The sequence below is a fragment of the Carassius gibelio genome, chromosome B2 (genome assembly GCF_023724105.1).
Source record: "Carassius gibelio isolate Cgi1373 ecotype wild population from Czech Republic chromosome B2, carGib1.2-hapl.c, whole genome shotgun sequence".
Taxonomy (NCBI): domain Eukaryota; kingdom Metazoa; phylum Chordata; class Actinopteri; order Cypriniformes; family Cyprinidae; genus Carassius; species Carassius gibelio.
The window spans coordinates 24,427,458-24,448,015 of NC_068397.1; the positions used below are offsets into that span (position 1 = coordinate 24,427,458).

A 20,558-nucleotide genomic window follows, 5' to 3' on the forward strand; every position below is an offset into this window, starting at 1 on the left:
GGTGAAATGGCCATGTCAGTTCCACATCATCCCCTGTGTGCCTTCAAATCAGCTATAAGCTAAGAAGTGGAGAGCACTCGTAATGTAAATCACAGCGGCAATTGATGACTAATGATTATAGATCAATGCCACTAAAACCTAATTTACTGTGATGAGTTTTGAATCAAGCCCTTTGAGGTGAATTTTGTGTTACAATCAGGCAGGAACCACTTTAGATGTTAAGAGGGATGTGCTGTTGCCCCCTCAATATTCAAATGAGTAGTATTCAACCGATCAGAGTTATCATTGTTAACTAACTGAAACCATAAAAAAAAAAACTTTCTTTAAATAAACATTAAGTGAATATACAGTCATGCCCACAAATATTGGCACCCTTGGCAAATATGATCAAATAAGGCTGTGAAAATTAATCTGCATTGTTAATCCTTTTGATGTTTTATTTGAAAAATTCACAAAAATGTATCCTTTCATTGGATAATAAGAATTTAAAATGGGGGGAAATATCATTATGAAATAAATGTTTTTCTCTAATACACAGTGGCCACAATTAAGGACACCCTTTTATTGAATTATATTTTAAACCTCCATTTGCCAGTTTAACAGCTCAAAACTGTCTCCTATAATGCCTGATGAGGCTAGAGAACACCTGACAAGAGATCAGAGACCATTCCTTCATCCAGAATCACTCCAGACCCTTTAGATTCCCAGCTCCATGTTGGTGCTTCTTCAGTTCACTCCTCTCATTTTCTGTAGGGTTCAGGTCAGAGGACTGGAATGGCTATAGCAGACGCTTGGTTTTGAGCTCAGTGACCCACTTCGGTGTTGTTTTTGAGGTTTGTGTTTGGATAGTTGTACGGTTGAATGATCCAAACATGGCCCATTATGAGATTTCTAACAGAGTCAGTCACTATTTGATTTTTTAACTATTTGGTATTTAATAGAATCCATGATGCCATGTGTCTAAACAAGATGTCCAGGACCTCCAGCAGAAATATAGGCCCAAAACATCAAAAATACAGCTGTATTTTTAATTGTACACATGGGGTACTTTTTATGCCTGTTTTCACCAAACCCATCTTAAGTGTTTACTGCTAAAAAGCTCATTTTTAGTTTCATCAGATCATAGAAGCCAGTCCCATTTGAAGTTCCAGTCGTGTCTGATAACTGAATATGCTTTAGTTTGTTTTTGGATGAGCTAGGAGAATTTTTCTTGAAACCCTCCCAAAAAACATGTGTTGATGTAGGTTCTGTTTGACAATTTTTTTAAAGGTTTTCTGAACCAGAAACTCAACTGTTTTCTGCAATTCTCCAGCTGTGATTCTTGGAGAGTCTTTAGCCACTCAAACTGACCTCCTCGCCATGCATTAGGACGATATAGACACACGACCTCTTCCAGGCAGTTTTCTAACATTTTCTGTTGATTGGAAATTCTTAATTATTGTCCTGATGGTGGAAATGGGAATTGCCACTGCTCTCGCTCTTTTCTTAAAGCCACTTCACCAATTTGTGATCTTTTGCTGCACATCAGAAATATATTCTTTGGTTTTTCTGATTTTCTGATTTGGCATTTGGGCTTTGTTTTCCCTCCACTTTATATTTCTGTGAAACAGGAAGCAATGGCTGGATAATTTCATGTTTATAATCATGCTGGAGTGCTCAAAATTGTGAATATGAATGGGAATATACTTCAGAGATATTTTACTCATAATAATTTCTAGGGGTGCCAATAATTGTGTCTAACGAGTTTTTGAGAAAAATATTAATTTCATAATGATATTTCCCCTCCGTTTTAAATTCTTATTTTCCAATGAAAGGATACATTGTTGTGATTTTTTTTTAAATAAAAAATCAAAAGGATTAACAATGCAGATGAATTTTCACAGCCTTTTTTGATCATATTTGCCAAGGGTGCCAATATTTGTGGGCATGACTGTATAATAAATACACACACACATATACACACATACACACACACACACACACACATATATATATATATATATATATATATATATATATATATATATATATATACAATGGATAGTTCAACAAATACAAGGTTTTTCCTTCATGTATATTCACCTGACTTTTTTCTTCTTTGGAATGTTAAAGAAAAATGTAAAGAGAGGGTCTGAAACAATATTGGACCCCATTGGCTTTAATTATAAGTGACAAAATATGTTCTGCAGAAGAAAGAAAGTCAAGTTTGGAACAAAGTGCAGGTAAGTACATTTCATTTTTGAGTGAACTATCGCCTTAAAATTACTGGTCCTTTCCAGCCCTAAAAATATGGAAACACACTTTTGGTCTCTTTTTGTTTTAATGAATTCAAAAAGCTGCTGAGGCCAATGGATTATTGTTAAGCTCGGAACAAAAGTATGTTGTAGCCCTTCGTCATCTAGGTTCAATACTTATTGTACAGAGCTATAGAAATTCTCCTAATTCTTCTCCCAGTCACTTCATCTTCTCTCTACATACTGTATTTGTCATACTGGGAATTCTTATCATATCCTGGCAGAACAATGGCCTGGGTGCAAGTGATTCTCGGCGTGGCTCTTGTCCAAGAGACACAGTGGCAATTCATTACCCCTGCAGAACTCAGAGGAGCCGGAGTGATTACCCCCATCCATTTCAGACAATAATGGCTGTGGATACGCTGCTTCTCTGCCATTCAGTTCAACAGGACAAAGAAGCGTGTCTTGATATCCGTGCCAGGAGGTATTTTGTAATTACCAGGGAGAGCGCTCTCGTCTGAGTCAGCTGCTTCTGCAGCGTAGCCTGCGCTTCAGCGGCTGATGTCTGCTGCATGTGTGTGTGTGTGTGTGTGATGTTGTCTATCAGCTTTATGTCTGAACTCCTCATGACAGCGCTGGTGTATGTGTGTGTGGGTTTCAAGGGTCATTCCTGCTGTGCATTTTCATGTATCCATCATTTCTGACTTGGTATATTAAACTTAATTTTGAAAAATGGAAATCATATTAGATTTATATAATACACACATATAATTTTTCATTCATTTAATCAAAAGGTCTTCTTGGGAATATTGTTTTAATTCACAATAATTAAACAGGTTTAATTAGTGTTGCATTTGATTAAACTTTAAATGAAATCAATCCAGACATATATTATTATATGGGGGAAACAGAGGAAAGCATAATAATCATACTCATGAATTCTCAAGTTATTGTACTTTGACTGGGACTTAACCTGGGGTGGTTCAACATTTTTCATGATGGCTATCAGGTGAATGGACTTTGACATACTTTGTGCCTTTGCACACACAGGGCTGGTAAATCATTCTTTAGATATTTAATATTTAAGTGTAATGGAACTTAATAGTCATATATTTTACACATTTATTCTGCTCACATGCCTTCAAGGTTTCCACTTAAAACCATTACTATTAAAACTTTTTCATTCATTCTCACAAACCGAGTGAAGAGTCAAACTTACTGTCTGTATTAATCAATGCCCATATACATTAAAATAGAAAGTAATCCATGATATACTGTACCTTAAATGTGCTTGTGTGAGTTTAGAGACACTTAACAATAAAGACATGAAGCACTGGCGTGTTTATATAAAAATGAAATATTTTTTTAATGGTGTTTTTGACGATCCATTGTTGAAATGATGAGAAAAATACCCAGAGCAGATGAACTGGATGTGATGAATAAATGCACCCGGGAGCAGAGCTCAGGGATTCGCTAGTGCTGCTCTCGCACGCTTACAAACACACATTCTCTAATTAAGAGTTGAAGTCAATTTGCTAGACTCACATGAGTCCAGAAACATACTCTAGAGGAGTAGGTGAAGGCAAATGCCTCTAGCTTCATTTTAGAGACTGTTCTAAAAACAGTCAGAATACAATTGATAATGCAACTCAGATGTGTGTTGCATTCTTAGCATTGCCACAAGGGGCGCTATAGCAGGCTTTAGCATAGTTATCTCTTTCGGGTCAACTAGCGTCATGGCTAAGCAACCATTTGAAGAGAATCTAGTAAAAGTTAAACCATCTATAGCTAGTTACCTGAATAAAAAATATTTAATGGCACAGACATCTGAAGGTGACTCTGTCGCCCTCTTGATTTTTGACTGTAGAGTATGTTTCTGGCCTAACATTTGACAGTCGGATGCAGTGACCATTTTTAAAGCACACCAGTACTCTATTCTGATTGCCTGGATGCCATTGTGGAATTAAGACTGAGAAACATTTGGTCACTGTACTATTTTGCAATGAGACCAACAATTACTACAACCCACTCTGGGTTTCCTTTAAGAGCATATCAACTGAAGAGAATGACAGCATCACATATTAATAAAAGGGCTGCCTTCATAAAGATCGTACATGTATTATGCGGATCGTTCATGAGAAGACATTTGTTCCTGAATAACATAACAACACTCTAGGTTTGGTTAAATATGCAGTAAGTGAAGAGTAGTCTGTCTTTATGGTTACTGAGAAAACAAATTCCCATCGCAGAGCATTAAGTAAAGTCAAAACGTCCCTCATAACACCTTAAGAGTCAGTTAAACAGAAAGGACACATTTCCAGTGGGGTAATTCTTCCTGATACATTATTCACATACAGTTTACTCTGAAGTTGCTGCGTAGTCGTCAACTTAAAGGAACGGTTTACCCCAAAATGACAATTCTGTCATTATTTACTCAAATCACTATATCTTTCTTTTTTCAGTGGAACATAAAAGGAAAAACTATGCAGAATGTTCTTGCTGTTCTATACTGTATACTGAATGAATACTTTAAATAAAGCGAATTTAAATATAGTTTTGGTGCTTCACAGCTCCCGTCCCTATTCACCTTCATAGCTTGAAAAAGAGCAGCTTGAACATTCTGCACAACATCTCCTTTGAAGGTTACATGGATTAGGAGTGAGTAAATAATGAGGGAATGGTAATTTTTCTGTGCAAACTATACCTTTAACAACAAACAACTCAAAGATTTGCATAAGGGGAGACATGTGACATCATTCTTGCCCCCTTACTGGCAATAGCTTTAGTCCCTGAGGACCATGGCATGAGATTGGTCATGAAACGCACACATTCATAGCACCCAAACATGCTTGCATACTTAAAACAGTCATCCTGCTCAGAATCTCAAACACACACAGTCATCCTCCATCCACCCGCATACTGAATAATGAGTAGTCTCTGGGAATTGGGAATGGTGGTGACATTTACAAAGGCTGCGTTTGCTGCTTCTTCATTCTGCTCTTGCGTTTCACAAGCTCTGTCTTTCACACTCAGTTACACACAAACTGTACGATGCTCCTGTTATTGACTGACACATAGGTGTCATTACCGAGTCAATAACATTTAGAGTCCACGACTTCACTTAGAAACGCAGAGCCCATTCTTACCAAGTGTAAAATAAGACACAGTTTCCTTTTTGGATCTCCACCAGGTTCCCGCTTCGGCTACCAAGAAATTGGGTGCTGATGACAACTTAGAATTTGTCTGGGCCAATAACATCACGCAAGACATCTGTCAGATCAGACAAACGAAACACCTCTAACATTCGGTAAGGTTATATTAGTACACTTAGCTCACGGGAGTTTCGCATACAGTATGCTGAAAGCTTAAATAATGGCTATGGTCCACGCTTTGTCTGCCCGTCGAAATTTGCAACTGACGTGCAAATACACAAGAAAAAGGACTACAGAACACACCTTTTCAAGTCATCACTGATTATGAAAAGCTAATAAATTGCATCCAATAAGTGTTAGGCAGCTCTGTTGGTCTCAGTGCTGTGAGTTTTACCTCTTTGAGGGAAGAAAAATCCCTTTTAAAAATAATTAAAAGAAACAGGACCATAACAAACTAGAAAATAAAGAGACAGACCATCATCCTCACAAATTCATGGCTGAAATGGCAGCAGACATTTAAGCAAATACCTCTATACAATTTCATTCGATTCATTCTTTTAACATCTGCAGTGAATATAATTCCGATAATTTTTACGTATGTTTTCTTCTCCCTTCCTTGGGCGAATATGCCTGTAGAAGTGTTCACCTCTTAGTTTTAAGTTCAGGCTCAGTGCTTTAAGTTAGTCAGTCATTTCTAAACTGACACGCAAAGTCTTCGCAGTAGCGATGAAGAGAATCCCGCATTTTGAGTCCTTCCTCTCAGAGATGTCCGCAGGATTTTCTGGAGCACAACAGAAGGGGGGAGGGCCGTATTTGATGGTGGCGCTAAAGTTCTGTCTCTTTCTCGTTTGGCGTGCTCCTCTCCCGCTTGATTTGACCTGGGGATCGCAGCCTTTTCCTCCTCGTCAACCTGTATTTTCCGTCCCCCTCCCCCCAGCACTGCTACCAGCGGTTGATGATGTGATTCATGTAGTCCTCCGTGGGTAATCGGGACGCCTCGGACTCCGGCACGTCATCCCTGAAAGCAGGATCGGAGCTGGACCCGCGACGAAAGGGGAAGAGGGAGGGGTGGTTCTTTAGGCGCTGCTCTCTTCGCTCGAGTTGTCGCTTGTACATGTAGCGCTGCTGAAAAAGATCCCTAGCGTAGTCGTACAACTGCATGTCCAGGTCGTTGAGCTCCTCGATCCGCTGCACCGTGTCGTTGTCCAGGTCCACACCGGCGGCCCGCGTGCTGTTGTACTGCATGAAGGGCCGGATGAACTTGAGGCGGAAGGTCCGTTCGAACAAGTACTGCGTTTTGCGCTGGAACTCGGTCAAGCCGAAGAAGGCCATGTCTCGTAGGTTCTTCTTGGCCGACTCGAGCAGCACCTGCGCGCGCTTCTTCTCCGGGATGAAGGACATGTTGTAGCAGCCCACCAGGCTGAGGTCGGCCAGCATGCGCACCTGTCGGTTATTCGCCAGGTTGTACGGACAGTCCATGAACTGTTGTAATGTGCAGCCCGACCAATCGGTGCCCTCGTAGCAGGGGGGCAGCTCCTCTGGTGTTGGCGTTCGCCCGTCGCACATGTGCAGGGAGGTTTTCCACGTGGCCCCGCGCTGGACGTGTCTCCACTCGCTTAGGTACCGAGACACAGGGTCCCGTAACAGGGTAATGTAGTAGAACTTCCTGTAAGATGACGAGAAACAGAAATTGTTAGGACACGGGTAAACAGGGAAGTGATATTTCTGATATTTATAATTTACAGACACTCGTGAAAATGTGTCATCAAAACAATTGTTAATTTTTTAATGTTTTAACCAAATAGATAACACAAAACCAAAGGTTTTTTTTTTTTTTTGGTGTGGTTCACAATGACTAATTGACCTATATCTTCTGATAGGGAAGTCGAAACTTCGAAACTTTGGGTTAATTCGCCCAAAAATAAAAATACAATCGAAGCACAGAAATGTAATAAGGACATCGGTAAAATAGTCCATGTGACATATCAGGGGATCAACCTGATGCTACGTGAATATATTTTGTGCACAAAGAAAACAATAATTACATAATTTTTTCAGCAGTTTTTCTCCCCAGTTACCGTCTTCTGCCATTTTGGAGAGTACCCCAGAACGTAATCACCGTAATGAGCGTTGTTTGTGTTCAGTAGACTATGCGCGCATGCTGAACGTAAAAAAACGATCATTATGTTGATTTCTTAACACACAAAAAGTTTTCTCGTAGCTTCGTAAAATTCTGGTTGAACCCCTGAATTGACATGGACTATTTTACCGATGTGCTTATTATGTTTCTGTGCTTTGATAATGGTAATGTCTATGGAGGGTCAAATATCTCTTAGATTCCAATTAAAAATATGTTAATTTGTGTTCCGAAGATGGTTTTATGGGTTTGGAATGACAATGAGGGTGAGTAATTAATTACAGAATTTTCATTTTTTGGATGAACTATCCAAACAACTTCGTACAGACAACATTCTAAAGATACATGTCAAATTTCACCCATGGGGGGCGCTACAACTTCAAAACCCCTCATGGTTACTATGCAAAAAAGATTTGATGTACATTATCAATCAGACAAATGAACAATAATGTCAAAATTCACCAAGTTTTTTCATTTAATTTTGCAATGTGTATTATAAAAGATCGAACTGTGCAAATTTTTTTTTGTCTTTTTGTAATGTTTGTACATTTTCGCCTGCTTTATATATTTTTAAATATATAACACAGTCCAATTTTGTGAGAATTGTCAGAAACCTTAAAAAAAAAGAAAAGAAAAAAAAGAAAATTTGAATAACTGTAAAACATAAAAAATCATATTACTGATTAAAAAAAATAATAATAATCTTGTCCACTGATTGTTTAGACAGCCCACTAACTAGTTGATTAGTTTTGCTCATTCTTACAAGGAAAATAACTTTGTATTGTAACAGCTGGGACAGAACATTGCTGACACGACTGTGTCTTTAACATTTTCTGCACATTTATTTTTTTATGGGTTTTTATTGACTCATTAAAACGCAAGAAGTGTGTAAATCTTTTTTTCTCATAAACCTGAACTCTAGCTACATTATTCACATCATAAATATCTGTATTGCAGTAAAGGACCAACAGCAGCCACATGGTAATCTTTCACTGGTAGGTAAGAATTATAATATCCTCGCCTCCAGCGTTAAAATAATTTCAGAGCGTGTGAACACAACCAGTCATAAAGGGGAAGTGAACTGTAGAGCTCTTGATTCTGATATGCTTCAGTGAGACTTAATGCAGATGAAAAGAGCATAACACGTCCCACAACACCTCTCTTCCATTCTGAACCTGCACTCCAACACCAAATTAGTGAATTCTTGGATGCGCCCCTTTTGTGCACTTGAGCGTACGTGGTGCAGAATAAATCAGACATTAGTGTAGCGAACGGCGGAGACTTATTTATTTTAACAGCTCTGCTTGAGATGCGTAAATGTATTCATCTGTGAAAGACAGGACTGAAAACGGCAACAAGTCAACCACAAGCTCACACATTATGTAAAGCACTGACCCTGAGGGTAAATGAACAGAAAATTCAACAAATTCATCAGTACATTCAGTTTGTTTTCTAGTAAAAACATCTTTAAAAATGCTTAAAATAATATTGCCATAAGATATTAAAGTAGTATTGTGTTAAATTCAAGCTAAGCTATGAGCATTATGCATAGTGATGACCCTGAGGGTATACACACTGGCAAAAAATCTCTTTCAAACACAAATCTAATCAGTATCCTCAAAGTGTTTTCTATACAAAACATCTAAACATTCTTGAAGTAACATATATTTAGATAATGAAATAAAACTCTGAGCTAAAATACAAGCACAGCTTTGACCCCTAGGTTAAATGTAAAGAGCAAAAGCCTTTGTTGCTTCAATTTCTTGGTTGAAATCAAGAGTCAGAATTGTATTATTATTATTATTTTTCTTTCAGTATCTCTGGCACCATACAATCTACACATTTATAAACACACCATCACTACTGTCTGGCACTTAAAAAAGACTCTGTGTCTATTCTCTGACACACGGTTCAATATCCTACAGTGTGTCAGAGTCACTCCTGCGGAGCAGACAGTGTTAAACACTTCCAACACGCTCTTTCTTTGGGAACGTCACTCTACTCTTTCAGCTGTCCTCGTGTGATGTCTGTTCATACACAGATCTGTCCCAGACAGATGACGGAGTTGGAAAAGCATGCAAAAAACACCAGAAAAAAAAAACTGACAGACTGTTTTATTATTATATTACTATTATTAAATGATCCATAATTATATTATCTATAAAAAGTAATATTTCAGTATATATATATATATGCAGTTGAATGTTTTTAGAAAGAGCCAACAGAGACAGAATAGGCTTAAAAAAAAAAAACCACACACACAGCGTAGAGCTCTGACTGATGGCTCAAGTCAAATCAAATAAGCTGAGCTGTTCTCATATGCAGCAGCATTCAGCATAATTCTAGCAGAGACCCAGAAAGAGCGAGAACACCAGCGTTTAAGCAGAATTTCGATCCCAGCATGTGGCAGCCTGGAAATATACATAATCTAGCGAATTCTCCTGATCTGAGAGCAGAGCAGTTGCTCTTTCCTCCTCGTTCTTTGTTCTTTTTAATGTATTCCCTCCTGTTGGTTTACAGGCTCAGCGTCACCCTATCCGGTGACCTTTTTCCTCTGTTTTCAATCATGGTGTGTCTAAAGCCACACTCCTCTGGGGCATCGCTGGGTCGTGAGCGGCTTACTAACATGCAGTTCACGACACAGCCACTCGATGGTGATATACACACAGAATTCTCAAGGATCCTTGGGTAACTAAGATCTACTTGCATATGCTACCATTAAACACAAATTTAGAGCCTCGGTATCAGTCACATTTAACTACACTCCACTCAAGCAGGATTTCTAATGGAAACTAATCAGCTAGACTGCTGGAGAAACTACATGTAAGAAACAGAGAAGAGGCAGGGAAAGCTTTGATGGCTATTTTACCCTTTTAAACTTAATACATTTGAAATAATAATGCCTGGTGTGTCTATATATATATATATATATATATATATATATATATATATATATATATATATATATATATATATATATATATATAGATAGATAGATAGATAGATAGATAGATAGATAGATAATAGATCCCAAACAGTAATATATAACATATATTAATAATATATAAATTGAACAGCTAGACTGATTTAGAAAAGTAAAAAGACAAGAGCTTTATTAGCTTTTTTGATAATCCATACATTTTAAATAATATTACATTATAATTATATATGAATATTTTTAATTATTTTAAAAAGAAAAAAAAATCTATTATATTTATAAGTTAATAAATGAATTCCTCAACAACAAAAAAAAAATCCCTATAATATATTTAGAAACTAATCAGCTAGACTGTTTAGGCCTTACATGTGAGAAACAGAGTAGAGAGGCAATTAGAGCAAGAAAAGCAGGCAAAGGGTAATGATGGGTCGGGGTCATTGTCATTGTCAATATGCAAACTAAACAAGACTTTTCCTGTAGCAAGGTCCGTCCTGCTTATCCACGGACAAACAGCAAAGTCAGGGTCACACCACCACATACACACATACTGCAGGGACTTACAATATACACTCTTTCTATATTCCTATTTTTATAATATATAGGGACTGGCTACAAATTGCACATCATCACTATCATGTGTCATCGCCACTGAAGAGACAAAAATACCGGAGCATCATTTGGGAGGCTAATTCAATAAACCTGACAGATTTAATGCAGCTATGATTTGTTCAGCTAAAAGAAGAATGTAGGACTGCGGTAATTATTTTAATCGTAAAATCGTTTTCCTAAACAGTCGCTATGGTAGTGTATTTGTTTGTGTGTATTTTTGTGCCCAAATGGCTGAAGTCGGATTGCGGGTGTTATCCATTAATATCAGCACCAGTTCTCTGCTGTATCGTAAATCTGACTGTGAGGGAATCTGGGGAAATCTGAGTCTCTCTGCAAAGCGTCATTTGAAATTTATGAGCAATTTCCTCAGTCACAAAAACAAACACCTGGAGGGAAGCAGTGCGGCAGAGTCACAACTCACCACAAAACACCCTCGCTCTACATCACTCAACCTCATACTGCTTCACTTCATCATTAAAGTGCACAAATCATGTTAAAGACAATTACCAGAACAGGTACAGTTAAGTAGGCCCTATGACTTCTACGATGCAGCAAAGGTGCAATCCAGTCATAAAACTGGAATTTACTGTATGACACAGAATTTGCCAAATTTGATATAGACAGATATATCAAAAATGTACAATCAAAATGTGATATTGATTACGGTCTATGAATATTAAGTCGCAAAAATACAATTTAAAAAAGAATCCTGCATGTTCTGCGTGTCTGTGTGAATGAATGGCACAGACACTCACTTTCATTTACTACACACATACCAAAGCTTGAATGTTTTCAGCCTCTGCCGCCTCAATATGTGTACATGAACACATTAATATAATCTCTAGAGCTGCCCTGGAGTCACTTTATGAGCGTTTTACTATTTCTTTTGAGTAAAACTATCATCATATATGCAAACAGAAACTTAAAAGTTCTTCACAGCAACCCCTCAAAATAAAAGCTTGGTTTAACTTGAAGAAACTGTGACAGAAAAATTGTACTTAATGTAATGATAGTGCTACTTCTGCTAATTAAGTTATTACTGATTTTTGTTTTTATTTTTTAAAGAAAATTTACCAGAATAGGCCAATATGTAGCAGAATAATGTAAATGCACAGTATTTCAGAAAAAAATAAAAGAAAAAAATATATATATTTGTCAGAAAATAAATTAAAATGGGATGCTTTTTATTGTCAAAATTTAATGAAACCATTAAAATGAAAAAGAGAAGAATATTGTAATGTTTCATTATTTCAGTTAATAATTTCATTTAACCATTAAAACAGTCTAGTGTAGAAAATTAAAAACAGAAGAAAATGGAATTTGGGGAAAAATAAGTGAATGATAGTTGGAATGCTAGCCCAATTCCACGTACCTAAATATGGTTCGGGTCCCTACTTCAATATAAATCTATGGAACTATAACATGCACTTTATTGTCCACCACTGTGTAAAACATTCTTCCAAAGTGGAATACTTCGAGTTAAATGTTTGTTCAGATCTCTAACCACAGGTATGAGCAATTATAACAGTGCTGACTGTCTTAGCAAACACCTCTAATTAAAATCTATTAATACATGCTGTACTCCTCTTCAGGGAATCTTATTTAGCAACTAAATGTGTTTGGGTAGCACTTCACTAGCAACATGATTTAGTAGTTCAACATGGATCACCTGAAGCCCATCTTATTTCTCAGAGATCTGTCATGGTAATTGCTGTTATTGCAATTTATGCAGATTATTGCTGATTGAGTCACTTCGGTTCAAAACCTGCTTAGAAAATCAATGCAGATGTAAATCTATTGACCTCTTTCACTGTGTTATCCACCATGTCAACTCAAACGCCAATCCTCGTAAAATCTTCAGCTGTTCCAAACCCCATGACGATATCAGGCCATAAGGTGCGTCATACGAGGACATGCTTCTACCACTGAAACACAATCAATCCCAGAGCCCATCTGCATGTAAAATCCCTGCTGGGATAATTCATGTCTGTGAGGAAGACTGTGATTAGATTAAGAAGAAGCTGTTTAATGATGTGTATAATTCTGAATTGTCACTGGGTTTGGAAATGGCTGAGGGCCATTCGGTCCTTCAGTGCGTCATGCTCAAGATAAAGGTCAGTCAGTCACATGAAACAAAACATGAACTGGTGGATCATAAATAAATAAATAAAGACATACATATACATACATACATGCATATAATTTGAATTAAAAATATATATTTTTTTCTTTTACATTGTCTTTACTGACACTTTTGATAAATGTATTGCATCTCTGCTAAATAAAATTGTTAATTTCTTTCAATAATAATAAAAAACGCACTGACCCCAGTTGTTTGAACTGTAGCATCTACAGAAATCCCAGCTACTGTATCTCTCAGAACTTATTCAGTTTTCCAAGTTCACACACACACACACACATACACACACGCACACCAAAATTAGTGACGTCTCTAATCAGACCTCTACACATCCTCACAAAGACCGAAGCCCTGAAGGGTGGAAAAATTTAAGGGATTTTGGGAATGTTCTTAAAACAAGAGAATATCCATCCATACATCTTTTCTTTTTGTCAGCTGCTCTCGTTCTGTCTCTGTAGGTTTAACAAAGTCGCTCACCTCAGGCTTGTCTGGATATGTAATAACAGCATGTCTGAAAACGTTTCTGTACTGCAGGGCAGAAATCTCTCTCCATCCCTCTCTCTCTCTCTCTCTCTCTCTCTCTTTCTGGCAGTCCCAGCTCAAGCCCTGAGCTAATTAGGATGTGCTGATTGATTAGGCTGCAATAATTAGCTTTTGAGATGTAAATGAAGCTCCCATTGGTCTAAAATTGATTAGCCACTGTCTGTCCCCGGGGACGAGGCGGCGCAACGTTCCGGATTGAGAGCCACCGCTTGCGTCCATCTCTCTCACTCAGACTCAGACTCTCAATGTTTGTAATCAAATACGATAATGGACTTCAGTGAAGTGCTGTAAAAAGAAAACTATCGATGTCTAAACAACTAGAAGTTTCTCTCCACTCTGAAGTGACACGATGGTAAAGCCTAAGAAATATAGTGGAGATATTTGCATAAATGTAAATATCTTTTCAAGAAGCCATATACAAATAAAACTGTCATAGAAATCTGACATATTGCATTAAGATATGCCTCTGAGAGAGATGCGGAGAGTACAATGAGAGAGCATCTGCTGCTTTCCTGTTCGGAGAGGAAAGGCTTTTTTTGAGTTCTCCTGAGGAAGGAACAGGCACTGCTTCCACTCAGCCAACCTCTGACTCCAGACCTGAGCGCATGACTGTGACTTTTATTTTTCATGTCTCTCTGGATTGAAGCCTGAACATACACTCAGTATAACAATACTGCAATGGGCAGAATTCCCTTTACTGATTATCCGGTCAGAGATGAGAAAAGTAGTGTTGTGAATGCTGTTCAAAACCTGATACTCTGTTTAAATCTAAGGCAGGGGCATAATGTATTCTTTAAGGATTCAAATTTGAACTTTTGCCCTACTGTGATTACAAGACATTTGTTGCTTATCTGGCATCTATTTCAGCCCACTAAGGCTGGGGGGTATATCAAGTTTGTAAGATATATCAATATTTTCTTTATAAGCGACTTGGTATGAGGCAATAGAGCATCACAGTCCCGCCCACCCGCTGGTGCCGGAAGTAAAAATTCAATGCAATTTCTGCATTGACATTTGGGGTATAAGCCATAAAAACGTAACCATACATGGTAGACTTAAAACCAGCTACGGCTGTACTAAGCGATAATATATGCTCATAAAAACGCAAAAGGATCATGGGGCACTAACCTTGTTTTGATATAAATGCCTTTTATTTGCGATGTCTTGGCTAAGTACTTCATTACCAACAATCCTGAACAAATCCACAATCCCACAGTGATGCATCTGATTGGTGGAGGTTGTGTAAACCCCACGAGGGTCCGTGAAGACTGAAGATCATTAATAAAAAAAATTTAATTAAATTAAAACCTGTGTTGCTTTTTTGCACGGTAGACTTATCAGTGCAATCATGATCTCCTTGGCTGCCTCGAAAGTTTTGCAGGGAGGTTGGTAACTTAGCTAGGCTACTAGCCTTCATATGATATGAGTCTTATCAAGCATTTTATAATGCCACTGTCAAAACAATATTTAGCCAAAGCATACCTTTTTGTGCATTTACTTAACATTTGTGTAATGGCAACGACATGTGTTGACGACTGAGCGGTGATTGCAGTCAGGTACAAAGCACTGCACCATGTTGCTGACGTTATTGTTAACAACTTTCACACACGCACACAATATATAAAATACACGATACCTATATAAAACATTATTTACACGATTGTAAATTCACTACATTCACTATATAAAATAAAATTCACTGGAGGAAAAAGTTCGCGCGAGCGGCCATCATCAGATTTGGAAGTCACTCAAAAGGCTCGTTCGCGCCGGTTGTGGCTTCAGTCGAATTCAATGAGGCACGGTGGTTTATGGGATGAGTAGTTCCTGCGCTCGAAATGAAAATATGTACAGTCTTGTACCTTTGACTTTTTTTTGGATTTTCTCTTAATTTTTTCACTCGAAATGATATGTTATATGCTTATGAGTTCAGCCGTAGCTGGTTATCCTCACACATGCTCTAAAACTCTTTAGATAAGGATTTTTCCGAAAGTCAATGGGAGAAATGAATGGGAAATTTACTTCCGGCACCAGAGCTCTCTCGGGCTGTGGGCGGGACTGTGATGCTCTATAACGTTTATATCAATATACAGTAGTTTGATACGAGCGCATCTGAAAATACAGCGGTGGACACAGACTGAGTTCCTGTGGAATAATCCAATTTGTTCTAAACGTGTGACAAGCTTCATATTAAAGCTGCAGTCGGTAACTTTTGACGCTCTAGCGGTTAATAAACAGAACTGCTTGCATCTTGCGGAAGAACATTGTAGCCGGACCTACTTCTCTCTGTTTAAGTCTATGAAGAATCACAAAGGTACTGGGTTTTTCTCTGCCGCGGTACCCCCGAAGCTATCTAAAATAGTCTGAATATAAACACTTATTATAGGTTTCGCATATTAGTTTAAGCGGCCTGTCCCGTCATACGCTTTGACAGAAAGGCTGCATGGGCCGCTGACAGAGAGGCTAGGTTACTTGCGCTGTTTAATGTGTTTGAGAAGTGCTATATTCCTGAATGCATAACAGGTATACTCTCCATCTGAAAAAAAAAATATATATTTTTAATCTATTTTTTATGATAGCACTGACTGTAAAGTGACTGTAGTGGGGTAATCAAAATAGCCTTAGAAAACTCCTCATGTTGGTTGTATTGATGGAAGTTAGAGGGAGAGGGGGAGTTTTCAGGAGTGATGATATTACTGTGCCGAGGTCGAAGTGCTGCGAAGTAGTCTTCCACCATACATTATAGTTATCATTTATAATCGCTTAGAAAATTGGCACGTTTCTAAATTCATCCGTTTGGATCCTAAGGAATGAATGGTGCTAAGCTAAACGCTAACATAGTGGCGCCGCACGCTACAGCGATTGAGTGCACGCACTGAGATGGGAGAGGTATGTATCAACTCGTCTAAGTTGAGGGAAGAACTTAGTGGAATATTGAAAAACGGTGGCATTTTCCTTTAACTTATGCACTGTGAGCCATGCATACAGCACCGGGCATGACCGATTTTCTGGTACACAAAAAGTACTTTAAAGGAATTCCTTAGTTTATTGCCGTTACTGTGGCAGTAAACAACAGCACAGCTTAATCCTCCACATATTTTTATATTATAATGAAAACTTTTAAATTAATTCAGACTTTTTTACCATGGATTTCTCTGGAGAACGGCTGTAGGTGTCAATCAAGATGGCGGATAGCAGTGGCAGTACGTAATATCTGCATTCTAATTGGTTAGATCTCCTGCCAATCCATCTCCCTGCGAACGTACCGTGTTTTATCCCATGGCAGAAACAAGCTTCCATAAAAATGCCATATGGCAACAGAAAAGTGGAATATTCCTCACTTTAAGCCTCCAAAAAAACAACTGTGGAAAAATATATAGCGTGTCTCTAGGTTCACAATGAATTCACTCACTATTGGCAGGTGTGGCAAAATATTCACTGTGGACCCTGAATACACTGCAACCCTCGGTCTGTTTCCTGAGCACCTGGTCTTGATAAATGTTGGCTGGTGTATGGTGTTTTAGTCAGCGCTGCGATTTGTTTGAACAGGTTGGGTGTATTAATATTTTTACCCCAGTGACTGATGATGCAGGTGCTCTACTGGCCGAACACAATGAAGTCAATAACAGCTCACAGCTGTGCTGCAAACTCCTCAACCTCTGGCTCAGAGCAATGACATGAGAGAGTGACAAGTTAAGACAGATTAACTGTAGGATACGCACGTACACACCCATGACATGCACACAAACACACAGAATTCTGGGAAAACTTCTGTATCTAGGGCTCATACACATTCACACTGACCCATGTTGCATCAGACCAGTGGAATGTTTTGAATGGAAGCGACTGTGAGTTCAGCTCAATGTAAACGTCCTGCTGACTGTCAAATATGCCCGAGCTGTTAAGTCGTCTTTCCGAACCGCTGTCGCCACAGGGATCAGGATTCACAATCTTCAAACAAATGCACACTACACAGAGTTTAAAGTCATGACAAATTTTTTTTTTTAACAAAAATAAACCATGCTTCAATTGTCTTACACACAACTAAACACAGCAGGAATCTCATTATGGTTTGAATAGCGATGTCTAAGCGGTTGGAATTTTGGCTCACTGGACTTTTCTTTTCTTTTCCTCAAAAAGATCTGCAGTATTTAAAAAGTGGTTCACCCTCTGCCAACATAATACCAAAAACCAACTTTTTTATATATAAAAAAAGAAACTATAAAAATAAATATTAGCATATTAATTAAAAAAAAAGGGTTCAAGTTAGGGTTATGCTTTCAACATTGATAATAAGAAATGCTTCTTAAGCATCATATCAGAATAATCTCTGAATGATAATTCGACACAGATGACTGAAGTGATGGACAGGAATAAATTACATTTTAAAATATATTAAAATAGAAAACAATAAGTTTACAGTATTACTGTTTTTACTGTATTTTTGATAAAATATGTGTAGCCTTCGTCAGCATAGGAGACTTCTTTGAAAAAACAAACAAAAATGTGTATAAATTTTTTTCATAATACATTAAATACTATATATATATATATATATATATATATATATATATATATATATATACACATGTTCTAAAATTTACTAATGTTATGTATAAAAAAACATAATTAATCTAGCTAAACAGCTTCATCAGCTCATGAAGAACTTTAATTAGGTAGGTGCATTAATTCTGAATGGTGGCCCACAGGTGTGCGTGTGAGAGAAAGAGAGACGGAGGCTGTTGTTTTGTGGCCTGTAAGACTCAGCGGTCGTCCTCCTGCTGGGTTCTTATTAGAGACAAGGTACATGAGATTCTGCTGCTTCATGCTGATATGAACTGCAGGTACTCCTGATAATTGGCGGCGCTAGTTGAGGACATGCCACACTCTTATCCGATATGGGAAAAACACTGTTTTACCTCCGCCATGGAGAAGAGCTATCACGTCATTTAAATCGGAGGAGAGGGACATAACAAGATAAAATAATGAACTTAGATGTCACGTCTTATATAACACACATTTTTAGCCACAAATTATGCACAAACACACACAAGAAATGCTCAAATCTTAGTGACCTGCCACAAAACCTGCTAAACAACATCATTTGGTTTTATAGCTGTTCCAAACTAGGCAGTTAATAATCTCGTATCTATCTGTCATGGATAAGAATGTCAAAACATCCCAGAATGCAATGTGTTGACAAAAACGTCAATTATATATACAAGTATATTTCATTGCAGATATATTTGTGTGCTGTGCAAAACTCTTCTTGAGATTCTACTGTAAATGTCACACTAAAAAAGTTTTCATGAACACTTTTTTTGTGAACGTGCTGCTTTAGATATATGCGGTCTGTGTGGCCTCACACATTAAACTAGTCTACTAAATAAAACTAGATATCATCAATATCAGGAAGGCAATTTGCACATCCTCAAGTAATGCAGAGGTCAGACAGATTTGGCCGCAATATCTAAAAGATACTGTCTATTTTTGAAGCAATTGATCGAACATTTTTGGAAGACATAGTGCAGCATCTAAAATCGTCAACCTGCTATCTTGACACAATTCCTTTTAAAAAGTGTGCTTAACTGTTTAAAAGCAGATATCTTACAAGTGGTGAACGCCTTACTTCTTTTGGGACATTTCCAAACTCCCTGAAAACAGCAGTTGTTAAGCCCCTCCTGAAAAAGAGTAATCTTGATAACAACATTTTGAGCAATTATAGACCAATATCTAATCTTCCTTTTATAGGCAAAACTATAGAAAAGGTAGTTTTTAATCAGCTGAATAAATACTTAAACTCAAATGGATACCTGGACAATTTTCAATCTGGTTTCCGACTGCATCACAGCACAGAGACAGCACTCATTAAGATAATAAATTATATTCACTTAAATTGTGACTCTGGCAAAATATCGGTGCATAAGTCTAAGTGGACGTCCATGACATGTGGGGTCCCACAAGGCTCAATTCTTGCACCGCTCTTGTTTAGCCTGTATATGCTTCCACTAAGTCAAATAAAAAGAAATAACCAAATTGCCTATCACTGCTATGCTGATGATACCCAGATTTACCTAGCCTTATCTCCAAATGACTACAGCCCCATTGACTCCCTCTGCCAATGCATTGATGAAATTAATAGTTGGATGTGCCAGAACTTTCTTCAGTTAAACAAGGAAAAAATTGAAGTCATTGCATTTGGAAACAAAGATGAAGTTTTCAAGGTGAATGCCTACCTTGACTCTAGGGGTCAAACATCTAAAAATCAAGTCAGGAATTTTGGTGCGATTCTGGAGAAAGACCTTAGTTTCAGTAGTCATGTCACTAAATCAGCATACTATCATTTAAAAACATTGCAAGGATTAGATTTTTTTGTTTCCAGCCAAGACCTGAAGAAACTTGTTCATGCCTTTATTACCAGCAGGGTGGACTATTGTAATGGTCTCCTCACCGGCCTTCCCAAAAAGACGATTAGACAGCTGCAGCTCATCCAGAACGCCGCTGCCAGGATTCTGACTAGAACCAGAAAATCTAAGCATATCACATCAGTCCTCAGGTCCTAACACTGGCTTCCAGTTACATTCAGGATTGATTTTAAAGTACTTTTACTTGTCTATAAGTCACTCAATGACCTAGGACTGAAATACATTGCAGATATGTTCACTGAATATAAACCTAACAGACCACTCAGATAATTAGGATCGAGTCAGTTAGAAATACCAATGGTTCACACAAAACAAGGGGAGTCCGCTTTTAGCTACTATGCTGCCCGCAGTTGGAATCAGCTTCCAGAAGAGATCAGATGTGC

General features: G+C 37.9%; 1 protein-coding gene across 1 annotated transcript in view; it reads right to left on the reverse strand.

The window, feature by feature from the left end:
- Positions 1 to 3,571: 3,571 nt before the first annotated feature.
- Positions 3,572 to 20,558, reverse strand: part of hs6st1a (heparan sulfate 6-O-sulfotransferase 1a) — a 116,090-nt gene continuing 99,103 nt past the window's right edge. The window contains exon 2 of the mRNA XM_052547944.1: positions 3,572 to 7,052. Coding sequence (XP_052403904.1) covers positions 6,329 to 7,052 — 724 coding nt within the window. The 3' untranslated portion in view covers positions 3,572 to 6,328. The remainder of the gene's footprint in view (positions 7,053 to 20,558) is intronic.